The 18016-nt window shown below is 34.3% G+C and overlaps 2 protein-coding genes across 5 annotated transcripts in view; one reads left to right on the top strand and one right to left on the bottom strand.

Annotated features, from left to right (window-relative positions):
* The window catches only part of LOC149077082 (uncharacterized), a 54512-nt gene extending 39138 nt beyond the window's left edge, over positions 1-15374 (top strand). For all 4 annotated transcript variants that reach the window (XM_089244817.1, XM_089244814.1, XM_089244815.1 and 1 more), the window contains 5 exons: positions 2040-2411; positions 4856-5012; positions 9645-9805; positions 11264-11416; positions 12814-15374. In XM_089244817.1, the coding sequence (XP_089100943.1) occupies positions 2040-2411; positions 4856-5012; positions 9645-9805; positions 11264-11416; positions 12814-12953 (983 nt within the window). In that variant the 3' untranslated portion in view covers positions 12954-15374. The remainder of the gene's footprint in view (positions 1-2039; positions 2412-4855; positions 5013-9644; positions 9806-11263; positions 11417-12813) is intronic.
* A 1358-nt stretch (positions 15375-16732) lies between these two features.
* On the bottom strand, positions 16733-17629 carry LOC149077081 (uncharacterized). Its single transcript, XM_089242334.1, has one exon. It carries the CDS (start codon positions 17627-17629, stop codon positions 16733-16735), a length of 897 nt encoding a protein of 298 aa, XP_089098460.1.
* Positions 17630-18016: the final 387 nt, after the last annotated feature.

The raw sequence follows: 18016 nt of genomic DNA, 5'->3' as shown, positions 1-18016 counted from the left end.
ACGGATTTCCAAACCTTGGGAAGGATCAGGCTCCAACATATCTCTCTTTCAGAGCACATAGTAATATAACTGATCAAGCTATTTGAAAACAAATGCAGAAAAGTCTCAACCGACACCTTTTTTTCACTACATTGAAGCAGGCTGAAATGTTAAAAGAGAAAAAAATTAGCATAGTAGGGACTGTGAGATGAAATCGGAAAGTACCTGACGCAATAAACGTAGTGAAACTACAATTGTGCGTGAAACATCCCTACTGGAAAGCAATGATGCCACAATAAAAATTTATCAAGGATAAAATATAATCATGGAGGTGACCTGTCTATGTTTTCTACAACATCCTAGATCTCACTATAAAAAATTCCGGGATTTTGTCAGAAAGCAGTACAGAAGGCAAAACTATTTTTCAAACGCAGTTTCTCTAAAATCTTATTAAAGATTTTAGTTCATCACATGTGTTGCCCTTGCGAAATAGGAAATGTTCCTGGGCTCTTGAGCATGTAACTATTTGTGAGCCATCAAATAAAATAAATGAATGAATCTGATGTAGGATAACATCAAAATGTGGAAACAAAACTGTTAATTTTTGTATGGGTTGTGCAACTTTAACATGCTCACTAGGTAGTAAATTGCCCATGGCGATAGACCTGAGTTGTGCTCGGCTTGAAAAGAAAAACTTTAACATGCGGTGAATGTGCCAGAATAATGGGAAAAAAATGTACTCCTAACTGCTCATCATAAATTCCATTTATCAGTAAGAAATTAATACTTATTTCAAAGAATCATATTATAGGCTTTCTCATACTTAATTTGACATGCTTATTTTACATCTTTGTCATATTTTATGGAATTACTGAAAATGTTTTTGTACTGAACAGTTTAAATAATGTATATTAAATCTTATTTTTACTGAATTACATCATTTTTTAGTTAATTTTGAAGACCATTTTATATTCAAAAGCAAATATAGTTTTCTGTTATAGACAATTAAACAAACATTAAATGAAAATGGAAAAATTCAGGAACCGAAAATAAATTCTTGTTTTTTGCTATGGAACAGTGTTTCTTCACAGTTTGGGTCAATTTGACCATCTGCTGTTATAGGTATACTAAAAGTGCCATGGTTCTAGTATTAATTATACTGACTCTACTCTGACCTATGTAGCACCCGTTGTGGTGAATGCATTTCGTTGAAACTTGTTTTTTGCATTGTTTGGACCATGAGGGAAAAGATGACTGTATGATAAAAAAAAAAAATTCCACTTTTCCACTTGGTGGCCAAAAATTTAACTATTTTTTAATTGAATCTTTCTTTTCCATGTGGTCCATATATCCTATATACCAAGTTTAGTCAAAATACCTCCATCAGAATGTTGCGCATGTCCAAGTAGTGTGATTATTTATAACCACCCTGTATGTAAAATATGTTGGTTTGTCTTAACCCTTACATAGGCAATCCCAAGATATCTTGTCTTCTTAAAATCCTCTCATTTCGGCAATTCCGACATCAGCTAGCTCTGCACAGAGCTTTGCCTGATAACATGGTTTAACATTTATTTGCCCCCCTCCTGTGAATCAACTGCCAGTGGGCAGAGTCAGCTTTTGTTCGATATCTGGTAACAGATGCGGTGGAGAAAGGATGTCTCCTTTCCATTCTACTTTTCATTCGACATAGTATATGATCATGTCTACAGCATAAGTAACAGAAAATATAGGGGTTTTTTTCTCTGTTCCTTATTTATTTTTATTTCATGTTTGGGGGGGACAGCATTTATCAGCTCATGCAATTGGGGGATATTCTTGTTGAAAATAGGTGGTAAGTTCTGGAAAGTTTAGTGGTTTCCACTGTTGCAATTATAAAGCAGATCAGGACAATTTTAAAAACAGCTTAAAGGGTTAAGTGAAGTGTTTTTTTTAATTGGGTCCACTGAGTGACATACTTCTATTTTAAATCATGGAACTCTTCCCCACCCCCATTAATCGTTATTGTAGCTGATATTTTTTCCTCTCTTTGCTAAATGTGTTTCTTTTTTCTTTCCCAGAATGTTCGAAAAACTACAGTCTAGTACCTTACGATGTAATAGTATTGACATCTCCTAATTACCCAAACACATATCCACTGTATGATATCTGTCTCTATGGCATCACCAGTGCTTCTGCAAATATGTATACATACATGAGCTTTAATCAGCTTCAACTGGCTTCGGATCATTGCATAAACATCAGACAAAAGTTCAAGAATGGTACTGAAAACGCGTTTTCATTGAATGGGAACAACATGCCTGATGACATCATTTTTCAAGGACAAACTGTCATAGAGTTCAATTCCAAGAAGTGCAATTCGACTAAAGCTAGGAAAGATGTGAATGCCCTTACCTCGGATCAGGGATTTCTGATGAATGTGATGTCCTCAGGTGAGATTATGATCCTTATGTGTATGCATGCAGTTATGTAAATTTAGGTACACATTTTTTTAGAAAAATATATAAATACGGATAATTGTGCTATATTTCTCTAGATTCTAATTTACGTTTCACAAATTGCTTAATTTGATTTATTTAGAGCATAACTAGAGTACTGGTCTAGGAAAAGATTATCTTTTTTATTTATTATTATTAAAAAAAAAATTCTGCACAGAATTTTAATCTTAATTTATATTTCATTTTTTTATTGTTTTTGCCGCGGTGATGTTAGGTCAATATATATCAACGCTTTAATTGGCAAGCATTAAAATATTCAAGGGTGGAAATTTTTAAGGAGTTGTATTAAGCACAAATGCGGTACCCTAAATGCTATTACTTGACAAAAAAAAAAATTACTGCCAATATTAAAAGATTATGGGATGTTGCACTTCAGGAAACACACTTTATTTTTATCATTCACATAGACTTGAATAGTACAAAAATGTAATTTATTGTTTGCCAACTTTTATATCATTGTTGAAGAATGCACAGCAGTATGTCTCCTCCACACATGGATATTTCACTTCTAAAAATGCAAGGGTCAAAAATTATTCTTGCTTGGCTTGTCAAGAAGCAGGAGGCATGTACCTTCGGACTATTCTGCTGGTAATTTAAAAACTTCTGAACAGTTCATAAATAAAAATCAAATGTTTAGGTGTTGCTTGGAAGCATAACTGCTGAAACGAGCTCAAATTATACAATTACTTTTTTTGAAAAACATAGTCATGTTGCTTTTGAGAGCAAAACTGTCAAATAAAGGGTTAATAGGATTTATCATGACCTTTTTAAAAAAAAATTAACATATTATTACTACAACTTATACATGATTTATATTTTTTCAATTCCCATTAGTTTGTTGCGTATATTTGATCATCTGTTGTCTACTGCAGTCATTTTTATGCAAGCAAAAGCTAATTTGAAAGATATCAACAGTTTGTAGCCAATTTTTAGAGAGAGAATCATTTGTATTCCATGTTTTTTCAGAGATTTTCCTCACCCAATGTTTTGGAACACTTACTACAGAGCCCATTGGTCACAAACACCAAGGACATACTGCACTATGCTATAAGTAGGAATCAAGAGTGAAAATATAGCAAGCAACTGTGTTCCAATACTCTTGCATACTACTACTTGCAAATTTATCATAATGAGGACTCTTTTGTATGGACCATATGCTTGTGCAAGCATCTTCACATATTTTTTTTTTTTTTTGATTGAAGTTGTATTTCTGTATCAATTAAGATTCTGACCAGTTTTGAACTTCAGTATGTCATTTGATACATTACGTATCAGGTCTTTATCAATCTGGGCTACCATATCAGATATGTTATTATACACAGAACTTTCAAAATAAGGATAGTCAAAAAAGGTGTTTTGCATTTTTTAGGCGGTTAAATATATAAATTAGTACCACCTCTTTTTTATTTGTAAATGTAATGGGACCTTGAGTTGAGAGTTTAATTCATTCCTAGAAGTTACTTGTATTAGGAAAAACTATTATCTGAAAGCAAACTTCTTATTTTAAATAATTGAGATGCATTTGATTGGTTCCACATTTTTTCAATATTGATTGGCATAGTATAATAAAGTGTGTTCCATATAGAATAAAAGTTTTGCTCACCAAACAAATATAGCAAGGCTCGACAATTGCTGTCAGCTTTGCTGTGTTCTGTTGAATGGGATTTTTCCAGTGTATTTTGATCTCCTAAAGTGAACATTTACTAGAAGTTTAATCAATTTTAGCAAACATGTTTTGCTCATAGCTTGTATTCAAGTGGATACACGCATAGCTGCAAGCTCGACAGGCATACATATTCAATGTTTTTGTGCTAGCATGCACAATTTCCACTCAATGCCACACAGTACAAGTATGCTTGCACAAGAACCAGTTTTTCCTTGAAATATACCAAGCTTGAATGATGATGCACTTGCTTGGGCTGCCTTTTTTCTTGTATAAGGAAGAAAAATGCTAACAAAAAATATACCAATACCAAACAGAGCTCACTGAAGCATGAAGACTGATATAGGTACATGCCTGGTCACACTTTCTGTTTTGCTTGTACAAGTATGCATAATGAAAATTCATTCAATCTTCAAGCCACATACACAATCAAAATGCTTATGTAAAATTTCCATTTGCAGATGCTTAAGCATGCTTATCAAGCTTGCAATTACGTGGGCAGCCTCCTTAACTCAAAAGTCTAGACAGCTGAAGTGTACACGCACCTTGTAAACATTCCTCTATGGAATTTCTAATGAATCGGCACATACCAGAAAACACTTATAACTGGAGGTACCACTGTATATATGATATGTCTATAGTATTTGAAATTCATTTTCACACATTAAAATCTGTAACTGGTTTTGAAAAATATTTTCATGATTTTATTTTATAGATTGTGGTGGTTTGCTACAAGGCAAAACGGGTACTCTGGAATCTGTTCCTGATAAGAAACTTTGCATATGGAAAATTTCACTCGACCCAAGTGAATCTGATGGTTCTGTCAATATAATCTTATTTACCATCAAACGCAAAAACGATACAGGAAACTAGTATGTATCTACCTATTTGCTGCACTTATTCGTTTCTTCTTTTGGAATCCAGAAATCTCGAGATTTCTGGATTCCAAAAGTTGGATAGCTTCAAGTCTGAAAAACACAAATTTGCACCGTTTCTGAAATACCCACATGCAAACTAATCATGTATTTAGAAAAAGCTGAAAAAGTCATAAGGTGTCACCATTTTCATCGGAATATTTGGATTTTATGGTGAGCTACAAGTGCTGAAAGATTGAAATTCAAAATCAAATTGTTGTAAAAATTTTTCAATCGGACAAATTTTCCAAAAACATACCCATTGCACCAGTTTTTGAAAGAACCTATAACGAACCATATCTGTGTTCTAGTTCAGGAGAAATTTTTTCTTTTTTATGCAGTATATCACTGACATCGCCATTCGGCAAAGTAAATATTCAGCAAAAATCGAGAATTGACAGTTAGATTTTGCAGAAAAAATCATATAAGGTGACACCACCTCTATCAGGATATCTGGATTTAATGGTGAGTTACAAGCACTGAAAGATTGGCGAAGTGCAAAATCAAGTTGCCACCAAAATCTACTAAAATGTCTAATTTGGCAAACATTGATTTCAGTGATGTATTTATTGCAAACAAGAGGTTAAGTTTCTGCTGAACCAGAACACTGGTATGATTTATTAGGCTCTTTCAAAAGCTGTTACAATGGATAAGTTTTGGTAAATTGCCTGGTTGTAGATAGAAGAATGTTTGTGTAATTAACGATCAAAAATTTTGGCGACAATTCAATTTTTAACTTTGCCAATATTTCAGCATTTGTAGCTCGCCATTGAATCCACATATTCTGATGGAAATAGTTACACCACTCTTTCTAAATATGTGCTTAGTTTGCGCTTAAGTCTTTCAGAAACACTACAAATTTATGTTCTCTTTTTTTTTCAAATTTGACGAATTTCCCTTCCGCAATTCACCATTAGTCGAAAATAGTTTAGAGATAGGACAGGTTTGCGATGGTGTTTCATGTTCCACTTGGGCTCGTATATCAACCTCTTTTGTTTTGCAGATTATTCACAGTTGACTCTATATATTGTATATTATAATATACATCGCATCTTCATAAGTTTTTTTATTTTAACTTTAGAAATTGCTTTAATTCATGTATTATTCACCATTTTATTGCAATTGTTAATAAACTGAAATTAGGCGGGAAAGAAATTTCTGGGTTTAAGATGTTTGTGGAAATTCAATGAATGTTATCTCCTCCTTGTTCCCAAGTTTACAGTTTTGTCATAATTTTCTGTATATCATCTGCCCAATAGATAATGCAGTTGAGGCTCGTTATAACGACCCCACATTTTAGCGGGAGGGTCATTATAACAAGCGCAGGAGAAGGAACTCTGCGCCAATTGTGACGCACTGCTCCAAATTGAACATCTTGCGCCATCCTCATGGCAGAGATACGGGGGGCGTGGGGGCACACCCCTCCCCCCCCCCCAGCACCAAATGTGGAGTCGACTGATCAAATTTATATACGCATATATGAGTTGACATCATCATTGTGCCCTTCCCCCAGCAATAATGACTGTGCCGCCCCAGACTTCCAAGTCTTATCTCCGCCTATGGCCATCCTGCTCCAATAGTGTATTTTCGTATTTTTGTGCGCCAAACAGCCAAAATAGCAGATTTTGCTTCAGTACGCCCGGAATTTCGGAAAGGATGGCAAAAAAAAAAAAAAATTCCCCTGTTTGCCGCGAAACGATTCTTTCTGAGAAGAGCACGATTTATTCCTTTGTACTTAAACTATCGCCTTATTTAAACTAGCAGCCCCTCATCAGGCTTTCCATCACAAAATAGAAGATGATTTACAATGGTCTTTCAGCTTTAAAGCGCAAATGTGATTCAGCTTTCGTTTTTAAAAAAAAGAAAAAAGTCTCCTGGAAGCAGCAGAAATTACTGTAGTCGATTGTCATTGCATCAAATCCCAATTTTTCATGAAAAAAAATTTCATTCCGGGAGTAAAATAGCAAGTCTCTGCCGAATTACAAATGCTAATTTAGAGACGTAGCCAAATAACGAGTGTTAAATTGCCTAACGAGTGCTGAATCGCCAAACATCATGTTGATTTTTCCAAAATTCTCTCCCATTTTGCAATTTCTTTCCAAGTATAAAAAAATTGAAAACCTATAGAAAATTTTTAGCCCATTTGAAAAACTGCTGCTGTTCCAGACAGCAAATAGCGCCCTCAGTAAGCAAAAATCATCTTCAATAGACTGATGTGAAAAATTTTAGGACAGCCACTCTTTCAAACAAGGTGTCAGAAGCTTGAAACACCAAAACCAAAAAAAAAAAAAAAAAAGCTGATAAAAAAACATGTTTGATAACAAAAGACAGTGCAGTTGTTTTATTTTAAACAGGGGTGGAGGTTAACACAAATATTCTTGTAAGTTAATTTCGCTGTTCCAATTTATAAATATCTGCACCAAATCCTATATTTTGCTGTTCCAAAACTGCTTCGAAATGGACTTTGTCACTTCCCACCCCTGCAAGCGTCAACTGTGTATGAAAAGTTCAAAAATCAGTTTTGCCTATGATAATGTTTGAAAAAGTTAAATATTAGTTCAGTGGAACCTCACATAATGGACATTCCCTGTTAGCAGACAAACTATTCTTAATATAAACGTAATCGCCTATTTAACTATATATTACTTTCTGATCCTGGTGCACTTTCTATAGTGATAAAGTATTTCATCTGTAATGATAGGCTCCTTTATAATGATACGTTTGTCAAGTCCCTTGACTATTGTTGTATACGTGTTTCCCTGTATTGCATAAAAATTCATTAAATTGCTTCAAATTCAGTTTTGAGTGAAATAAAATTTATGTTAACTAAGAATTTATTTGATGTTATCTAAGTCACCATCTTGGATAGAAATACTGTCACTTATTCCTCATTATTTTCCAAAATACATTTTTGATCATAGTTTCAGATAGGATACTGATGCTATGATTTTTTTTTTTTTTTTAGTATGCTCTTTCTCTCCCCCCCCCCCCCCCAAATACACTTTTTAGTCTTACTTTTTCCTTCTTTTTTTTTTTAGCGGGAGCCCTGTATTGGCATTCAAATCATGAATTGTGAATGACCTTATCTCTGCTCAAAACATTGAGCAAATAATTTGACTTTTACTGTATACAGTGGAATCCTGTTATAACTCCTAGAGACCAGAGATGCCAGTTTGAGCACTCTAGGAACTTATTTTTTCCATCTGCATGTGTGTGTGAGAGAGAAATGAGCTGACTGTATTACATAGCATACCACCTCACACTTTTTTCACTATGTATCATGAACCTGACGGCATAGTGTAAAATAAAAAGATGGTCAGTTTTTCATCCTCCTTTAAATTTTCCTTTATTCAATTGTGAAGTTGATTATTTTGGCTTTTGGTCAGTATTAGTTTTTTTTTTACAGTGCTTCTTAGTGTTTTATGGAAGTTGCTTTGAAATTTTAGGCAGTTCCTAAAACAGTTAAACTATTTTCCATAGAAACCTAGGGAAAACCTGGTTTCTCAAGTAATGAATGTGATTCTGGAAAGAATTATCTTATTATAATATTGACCGAGCCAAGTATTAGCCAAAGCATCACTGTATCAATCTACTGAAAAAGGCAAAAAAAGAAAAAATGTGTAAAAAGGAAAAAGCAAGAAAATGAGTAAATTTTATGATGCATTACTAGTTGAGAGTAAATAGTGGTTAACATTTTCTAATTAAATATGAAATTATAACGAAGTCTAAAAAAATTTATTCTTCAAAATATTTAGATATTATCATTAAATTTGATTGTCAGTATCTGGCAATAAACATCTTTCAACTGCATAATTATTATATATTATTATATATTATATATATATTATTATTATATTAATTCAATTTCAATCATTTGAGATTTTCAACAATTTTATTTTCAATTAAAAACACCAATGTTATTTATAATTGTGATGAATTTTTAAAAAAAATTGATATTCAGCCACCAACTATTCAGTATTCAGCCAAATCACTATCCGTTCCATCCCTAATGTTAATTATTGTGATGTTTGATAATCGTTAATTTAGCATGAATGTAATTGTTCATGCGTTTGAGAATTTTAATATTTTGGGCAAGCGTTGTTATTGACAAGCAATACTATTTTGCCAACCGTTTTTTTTTTTGGTGTATTCAAATTATTTTGAAGCAGTATAAAAATCGACAACTATATCAACATCTTTAGTTTGGTTGATAGTAATGTGTTGTGAAAATTAATTCAATTTGTAGTGCATCATAGTGATATAGATGGCACAACATCCTCAACACTTCTTCTATGCATATAGTTTTGTAGTGCGTCTTAATCTGTGTAGATGGCGCACCCTCCTCACGCATCTTCTTGGTATGCCAAAGCTGCATTAAGATTTTTTTCATTTCAACTTTCAAGCGGCTTTGAGGTATACACAAGAAGTGTTAGGAGGGTGCACCATGTACATGGATTAAGACACTACAAAACAACTATACGCATAGAAGAAGCATTAGAAGGATGCACCATCTTCACAGACTATGACGAACTACAAATTCATAATTAATCAACACAAGGACTTAATTTTACCTATTGTATTGTTTTACAGCAATCTCACTATATATGATGGCGGTAGTATGAGAAGCAAAAAATTTGAAAATCTTACTGGAAGTGAACTGTGGAGCAGAACAAATTCCTTGGTCATTTCATATGAAGTTGTAGATGTTTCAAAACCGGCGTCAACCATTGTCATTGACTATCATACTCTCAGTAAGAAAATACTTTTAATTTCTTGGAGAATTCAAGCTTTAACTGAAAATTAATCATGTTTAATGTAACTGCAGTACCTGCCACTAATAAAATCAAGTCACTTTTCAAAAATGAAAAACATTTTTTAAATCAATTTTTAACTATTAAGAAACTGTAAAACTCGAAATGAAATTCAACTTCATGAACTGTCTAATTTTTGGCATCTGTAATTTGTTTGCAAATTATTTTTAAATTTCTGCACAGTAAAAAAACAATTTTTTTTCCCCAAGTTTTTCATGAGCATATCTCTTAAGGAATTAAAACTATGCAAATATATATATTTATGTATATATTATGATATTGTGTTACATTACAATTTCATTGCCATGGCAACAAAAAAATTCACATTAGGGCCTAATTTTTTATATATGATAACTATCCGAGGAACAGCACAGAATTATTAGAAATTATTTCAATCTGTATACTAGCACAGACCTGCCAACTCTCTGGATTTAGGCGGGAGACTCCGGATTTTTTTCCTTCCTCCTGCTCTCTGGATTTATTAGAATTTCTCCGGATTTTGGCAGAAAATTAGATTTTACGTGAGCTTTCACGTTGTCATGGCGTCAGTCACTGCCATCGTCGTTAGGGAAAACACCCATAGAGGACAGCCATGGTCATTTCCATCGGGCAGCCGTAAAAAAAGTCTTGGTGACCGCATTTAAGCAACTTGGCAAAGACGTGACTTACTTTACGTAGCGTTTATCGGCAATCATTTATCAGGGACATGACCTTGGTTGCCGAAATTCCTGTATAATCATTATTGTATTCCATTTACAGCCGTGTGGTAAACACAAGTTTTTTCGTCCACAGCTTTGCATTTTGAGGTTTTTTAATTGTTTCCTCTGATTAAATATGTCTTCAGGAAGAAAATATGAAACTTTAAGCTATATAAAAGCTTAATATAAAGCTTTTTAGAGTTCATATAACCAGTTATCAATCACTGATAGCATCCACGAAAGAAAACACTTATGTTTTATGAACAGTATGTAGATGTAATTTCAAGATTCTGCATGGAAAGACTGACATGGCATTATATTCTGCTCATGGGCAATGCAGAACCTGCCGTGGGGGGGGGGGACGAATTTCGATTTTTTTTTTTTTTTTTGATTGAGTCTTGGGGGGAGTACCCCCCCTCGGGAGTATCTCCGGATTTCTGGATTTCAAAAGTTGGCACGTCTGCTAACATATTAAAAAGGATCCTTTATGTCCCTTCTGACAAATCTAAGATTGCTTTACTTTGGAATTATTTTGTCTGAGAAGAAAAAAACTGGATGTCTAATTATTGTTTTTCAATTTGTCAAGCCCTGGATCTATATGGGAAATTTGATTTCTTTGTTGAATGAACATTGCGATACATTTTTCCCAAATATTTACAATTGCGCCTCTTTCAAATATGTTACTGTCGCAATCTTTCAGGTTGCAATAAATCGATGCAATGCCAAAACAAGATCTGCATGCATCCAGATTGGCGCTGCGATGGTAAGAATGATTGCGGAGATTTCTCAGATGAGAGGAGTTGTGCCTCTGTCCCTGCTCCACCAGGTGGTGGTGGCGAGAAGACCTCCGGAAGTAAGTACTTTTTCATCAATCATGCTTTTTTTAGATATAATTGTGTACAAGATACCTTATGTATGTCTCGTCTTATGAATAAAATATAAGGTGTAAGCAACAACATACAGTGGGAACCGCTTATATCGAAGTTGGAAAAAAACAGCAAAACTGCTCGTTATATGTGAACTTAGTTTTATCTGTAGCCTACTGGCTTAAAAAATTATGCATTTGAGCAAAATGTGTGTGTGAAGCGTAATTTAAATGCGTGATACATATTTTTCAATAATCTGATTCATCATTCTTAAAATAAATAGAAATTAAATAAATCAAAAGAGGTTGTAATTAAAATTAAAATCTTATGTAATTAAACACATAACCAAGAAAATAATTGTTTTTCTCTGCTTCTTCATGATAAAAATATATACATGAAACGTTTTGCGTTAAAATCGTTTTTGCCTAATAAACATGCAAAATGTAATGCTTTCCCTTTTACCAGAGCCCAGTTACTGCAACATTTTTAGTTCCTTATTTTCAAACTATTGCAGAAAAGTGCTATTTAATAATCTCTCCGTGTAGATTTTCAGTTCACCATTCGAAAACTTTTTCCTTTTGCTTCAAACTTTATAGCTTTCATACTTTGAAACATTTGTATAGCTTCAATAATTTTTGAAGCAACAGACAGCGTTTGTGTTCAAAATTCACAAAAATTAACTCGCACTTAATAACACCACCGGAACCAATGTCCGTTTCTAGCTAATGATTGACAAATGCCTGTATCTAGCTAAAGGTGTCTTGGATGTTAGATTCTTGGGAATATAACTTGTCTTTTCTTCCTGGTAAGGTTTTCTGCGAACAAAATAGAATTTAACGGAGAAAAGGTGTAAAAAAAAAAAGTAAAGCAAAAGAAGATTTGCCAATACTCAAAAACACCCTACTAGAATGTCTTTCAGGGAAATAAAATAATTATATATATAAATTAGTTGTACCAACACATTTTAGATAGTTAAATGTACCAATAAGAAGATTCACAAATAAGATTGCAAAAAAATTCATTGAAATTGGTCTTTGAAAACCAGTTGGTGTACTTCGCTGAAATGGTGTGGAATGTGTTCGCTATAAGCAATCGAAATAGCATAGGTAAGAAATATTAAATTCAAGGGACATGGAAAACTTTGTTATATGTGAAGTTTTGTAATATCCGTGTTCGTTATAAGCAGGCCCGACTGTATTTGCTTTAAACATCTCACCTTATATCACCAAATATTTGATGAAATCAAAAGTCTACTGTAATGTGGATTGGTGCACCTTGCAATGAAAGTGAACATGTATAAGGCATGATCGCTGCCATCTTTTGAATGTGGGTGAAAGACATAAACCAAGAATTCGTTACTAATTCATTCTCATTTATTTTTCAGTTTCTGGTGTTGTGTTTGGCATATGCGTGGTAGTTTTCTTCCTTCTGGGCCTCATGCTAGCAGTTGTATTCCCAAAAGTTATGGATAGAATCAGAAATAGTCGGTACAGTCAATTCAGAGATGTTTCAGTGGTGGAGTGAAAAGAAAATACAAACTTCTCTTGTGGAAACACACAAGTGTTTAGCATCTTACCTTGCAAATCCATAGGTAGATATATGACTGATATTTGGTGTGTCATGTGATGCATTATCCGTCTCAAATGTTGTATATTACTATTATATCATGTTTGGGTTTATTTTTCATTTATGTTACTGTGAAATTCCAGTGATCCTCTACGCGATTCTTATTTAATATGCTATTCGTTCAAAGTTTAAATGAATGAAATTTAAGTGAAATACTCGCCTTTTTTTACTCATTTTATCGATTATATTGTCTACACTTATCAAGTTCATACTTCTTACACACACCAAAAAAAACAGCTTTCAGTTGGTCTTCTACAGGCAAAGGTTTGTTTTCCCACAAGCATTTTGGGAATAGAAAATGTGTGCATTTATGCTGCTTTTTGCTAAGAATTCCTAACTTATTAATTGAAAAATTTCATTAAAATTGTGACAAAAAAAAATTGAAATGATTTTGATTGTTCAAATTAAATTGAAAATGCATTAGATTCAACTATTTTTCATTACTAAATTTCCCTATGAAACATTCTTGTAATTTTCAATATATTGATAAAATTTATTGATAACAACATAATAAAGTTTTGCCATATAATTGTTCAGAATTAATTTCCAAATATATATATATTTTTTCATTAATAACAGATTGTTGCAGCATCTGTTTTGACAAAAAGTTATATATCAGTTACACAATCAATTTTGATAATTGATTTTTGAGTTTAATTCATCTCTTTTTCGTAGTCCATAATGCTCTTATGTAAATCATGCTTGTGAATTATATATTACTTATACTTCTTACTCATCACTTTTTTGCATAAATTCATGCATTTTTTTTAGACCCATTTTTATATATATCAAAGACTAAAAGTATGAATTTGATGTAGCCGTTCCACCTTGTTAAGCTGTTAAGCCTGCATTTCCCATCATATCCCAGTGGTCATTACTATTTCTTTTTTTCGTCAGTGCAAAAACAAATCTTGCATTGTAAAATAATTTACATATATTGTTGCTGTTGTGCCTTGACGATATTCCTTTTCTTTGGTCTGGATATTACAATTTGGAGGGTACTAGTCTTTCAGTCAAGTGGCTGTGTTTGAAATAAAAATGCTTGGTATTGCGCATGGAGGAGTTGGTAGTTAAAGTGACAAGTTTCACTTAGTATAGTATAGAATTTTTTTTTTAATTTATCACTAGAATGAGCCTGTATAGGCCTTGAAATAATCAAAATGGCATGTTAAATTATACAAAAGTATTTCATCCCTTGGTATTGAGATGCAACGATTGAAATACAGTCGAACTCCCCATTCAACAAATCATAAAACTGACATTTTTATTTATTAAGTCAAGGATAATTGTTATACCAGGGTTGAGTTAATACCAATGTACATATAAGGACTTCTGAAAAAAAATTTAAATCAGAGTTCAATTATATCAGTCTGATAGTAAATTCTCTCGTATTGCCCGGTTTTTTTTTTTTTAATTCACGTAAAATCATCAGTTTTCAACTGGTGTGTAAGAGAAGGAATGTGTGGCAAAGAATGAAAATGATGACAGTGGCTGAAAAATACCATTTTCAGTGCTTTGCAGAAATTTTCTCTGTGTTATTGAGAAGTCTGCATTGAAATGATACAGTTGAAAACCACAGTTATTATAGACGTGGTAGAATTCCTAGTTTTTGAATATTGACTTCAAATTGTAGGTTCCTGTATAGTTAGCCTTGAGTGAATGTGGGATGACAGTGTGTTTCATTTTTTCTTTTTTTTTCTTTCATAGTATGATTGTTTTTCAATAATTTTCAAATATTCATTGCTGGTACCTTCTGAAAAATATCCAATTCTACGAATTGTATATTATATATAAAAAGAACTATTTCTCATGCAAATATATGTACAATGTGTACAAACATATATATTTCTATGTATATGCGTATGTGACGAGTGGTTAATAACCAAAGGTCTAGAAGGTTCCCGTGATTAGGAAATTTTCTGGAAATGTTTCTGTAGCAGGACTCCAGTCCTGATTAATTGTTTATCAGGGAAGAAAAACAAATTTAAAAATAATTCTATCTCTTTTATACAAAGAATGTGTGTTGAAAAAAACAAAACAACTATTTTTCTTCATTATTTTGAATTATTAATGGAAATATTGTTTTTTTAATCAGTTAGGGAGAAATTATTTAAATTCAAGTGAATTCTTCTATTGTCTAAATTATATGTAAATTTAATTTTTTTTTTTTTTTTTTTTGACATTTTGAAAGTGACATATTTCAAGAAAGTTGCTCGTGGAAAAGAAAAAATACTGATTATAATTTTCTTTTGATGAAACATGTAAAGACTGAGGTTATTTGTATATGGTGATAATAAATGGTATTGAATGGAATTTGGATATTTGTTATGCAGTGGAACCATAATTTACTGGAACCAGATTTGAATTTTTTTACATGTTTATATTTTTGATCATGATGTTTTGTGTCTTGACATGCTCAGCTTTTTTTTTAATGTCTGTCGTCTAAGAAGCAGTTGTAGTATAGTCTATTGTAGTGATTCTCAAAGTGTGTGTTTCATCATGCTGGCAATATTGATGTGTTGCTATTCTCAGTGCTTCAAAGTGGTTCTTCCATGGACGCAGAATATCTACTGGGCTACTTTGGGTAGCTGTGATAGTGATAGGAACCGAGAGACACCCAGGCTCTGTCACACTCAGTGATATAAGCACATTGTCCCTGGGGACTCGGGTGCCTCCGGGGAAACCTAACCATTTATTGATCTTGAGAAAGATATATTACATACCTGGGCAGGTGCCATTACGCACCTCGCCAGTAAACAAGTATAAAATTTGTAATCGAAAAATGGTGATTCTGTAAATAAATCACAATTGTAAATCACAGGTTATAAATCACATAATAATCGTCATAATCGGGAATAGTTCTTGATAAAATGTGATCTGCTTCTCTTCAAGGATTTTCATTGGATCAGTAACTATCACATCAATGAAAGCTGTCAATCTACTGCTGGGTTGATCTAATCGCTGCACCGTATGGTTTGATTTGGTCCAAAGACATTCGTCAGTAATTGCTGCCTGTATCCAGCTTTTCGATAAGCCAGCGTGGATCAAACTATTCTCGACTACTCAGGCTCCTCTTCTTCTTCCTCTTCTCTAAACAGATGTACGAGATCGCTATCTGGGTGTAGTTGACGTCGTAGTCTAGTGGATCTCCTAACTGGCATAGGTGGCTCTCTATCTGGTTCTGGCTCCGAGACTGTAGTTCTGATATCCTCAGGGTGCTGCTCTAGAAGCGGACCAGTTTATGTATTTTACTTTTCGAATCTTCCCGCTTCAGGATGCACTCAAGCCAAGGTATTCGCAGATGTTCAGCTGGCTCTCTGAAGTGGAAAGCCGTTGTCTTGGGGCATAGAGTTGCGTAGTGAAGAGCCGTGCCTATGGCCAAACATGAGCATTTATCACTGGGGATTGATTTGAACCTATGAAGGTTAGCTGGAAATGGACCATGGCCCGTTACGAACATAATCATCTCACGTGGCCATTTATGGTTCCGAGGCATTGCATGTCGCAGGATGCTATGAGTTGATCGACCGGGCTCTGTGTTGTCATCCCACCTCTGTTGCCATTTATTCATTAGATCCTTCCATAGGATTGTTTTGGCGTGTGATGCGGGAAGCAGCAGATCACCTGTAATGATTTCGCATTCGGTAGCTTCCTTCGCCGTGGTATCCGCCAATTCATTACCCCATTGGCCTATATGTGCTTTTACCCAAGAGAGGCTTATTCTGGTGTGAAGAGAGAAGCTTTCTTATTGTCCTAGCCATTTCATGACTAGACTGAGGATTAGAGACCGCCAGTATGCTGGAGCAACTGTCAGATCTAATTAGGGCAGCTTTTCGATGTAAAGAAGCATCTAAGACCGCGTTGTAGATGGCGAAAAGCTCAGCCTGAAACACTGAGTTATCATCCTTTAGCTTGACCGACCATCGGGCTATTACTTGTTTACCTTTAGTCTTAACGTATGCTGCTCCAGTCCCTTTTTCCGACTTTGATCCATCCGTGTAGTATATAAGTGTGGATGACTGAAGCAGCTCACCTTCGTTTTCTGGTTCGTCAAAATGTATTTGGCTGTTCTGCAGCCCGACTGACGGGTGGGATGACCAACCCTTTATTTTTCGTTCATATGCCTGAGGATCCAATGTATTTTTCGTCGTTGAGACTGTCTTGCGGAGCTGGAGTAGGCGAGCGGACTTAGCTAGAAACTCCATTTTCAGGCTCAACGGAGGGAGGCCCAAGATAGTCTGGAGAGCATTTGTCGGGGTTGTACTATAAGCTCCTGAGGTGTGCAACAGGTATCCTCTCTGAATTGAGTTCAGTCTGTTTGAAAGCTGTACCTGAGGCGATGCACACCAGATTGACGCACCGTAAACCATAGTTCGCTCTGCCACCGTCAAATAGAGGATTCTGCGCATTTCTTGATTAATGCTCCACTTTGCTCCGGCCATAGGTCGCATCTTCTGCAGGGTAGCAGCAACTTTATCCTTCATTTTCTGGATATGGGACTCCCATTTGAGATCTTGGCTAATGGAAACTCCTAGATACTGCAATACCGTAGTTCTTTTTATTGTCTTTCCCATCATCCAAATCGATGGGGGGGAGCTGTGGACAAACTAGGGCAAGGGAGTCATAAGGTCACAAAAGTTTGCACTGCTCTATTAGTATAGAACAGTGGTTCTCAAATTTTTTCCACCTGCAGCTCTCGACATTGCCAAGCCTCCTAAGAATTTTCTAGAAAATGATCATTTCAAAGCATTGAGCAGGCATTTACCATTACACCAAGTTTTTGTGGCTCCCAGACAGAGGTTGGGTGCTGCAATGTACACAGTTAGAACCATTGATATAGAAGACTTTGCATTCAACAATTATGTTCAGTGTGACCATGTTATTTATTGGTTTTGAAATTCTCAGTGAAAACATTTCTGATGTCACTCATGCAAGTTAGAAATTTCATCATATTACTAATC

This window comes from Pholcus phalangioides, unplaced genomic scaffold (assembly GCF_987345545.1).
Source record: "Pholcus phalangioides strain wild (caught in Gottingen) unplaced genomic scaffold, Ppha-v1.0 ptg000015l_1, whole genome shotgun sequence".
NCBI lineage: Eukaryota > Metazoa > Arthropoda > Arachnida > Araneae > Pholcidae > Pholcus > Pholcus phalangioides.
The sequence above is the reverse complement of the archived record's forward strand: the minus strand, read 5'-3'. Positions and strand labels throughout refer to the sequence as shown.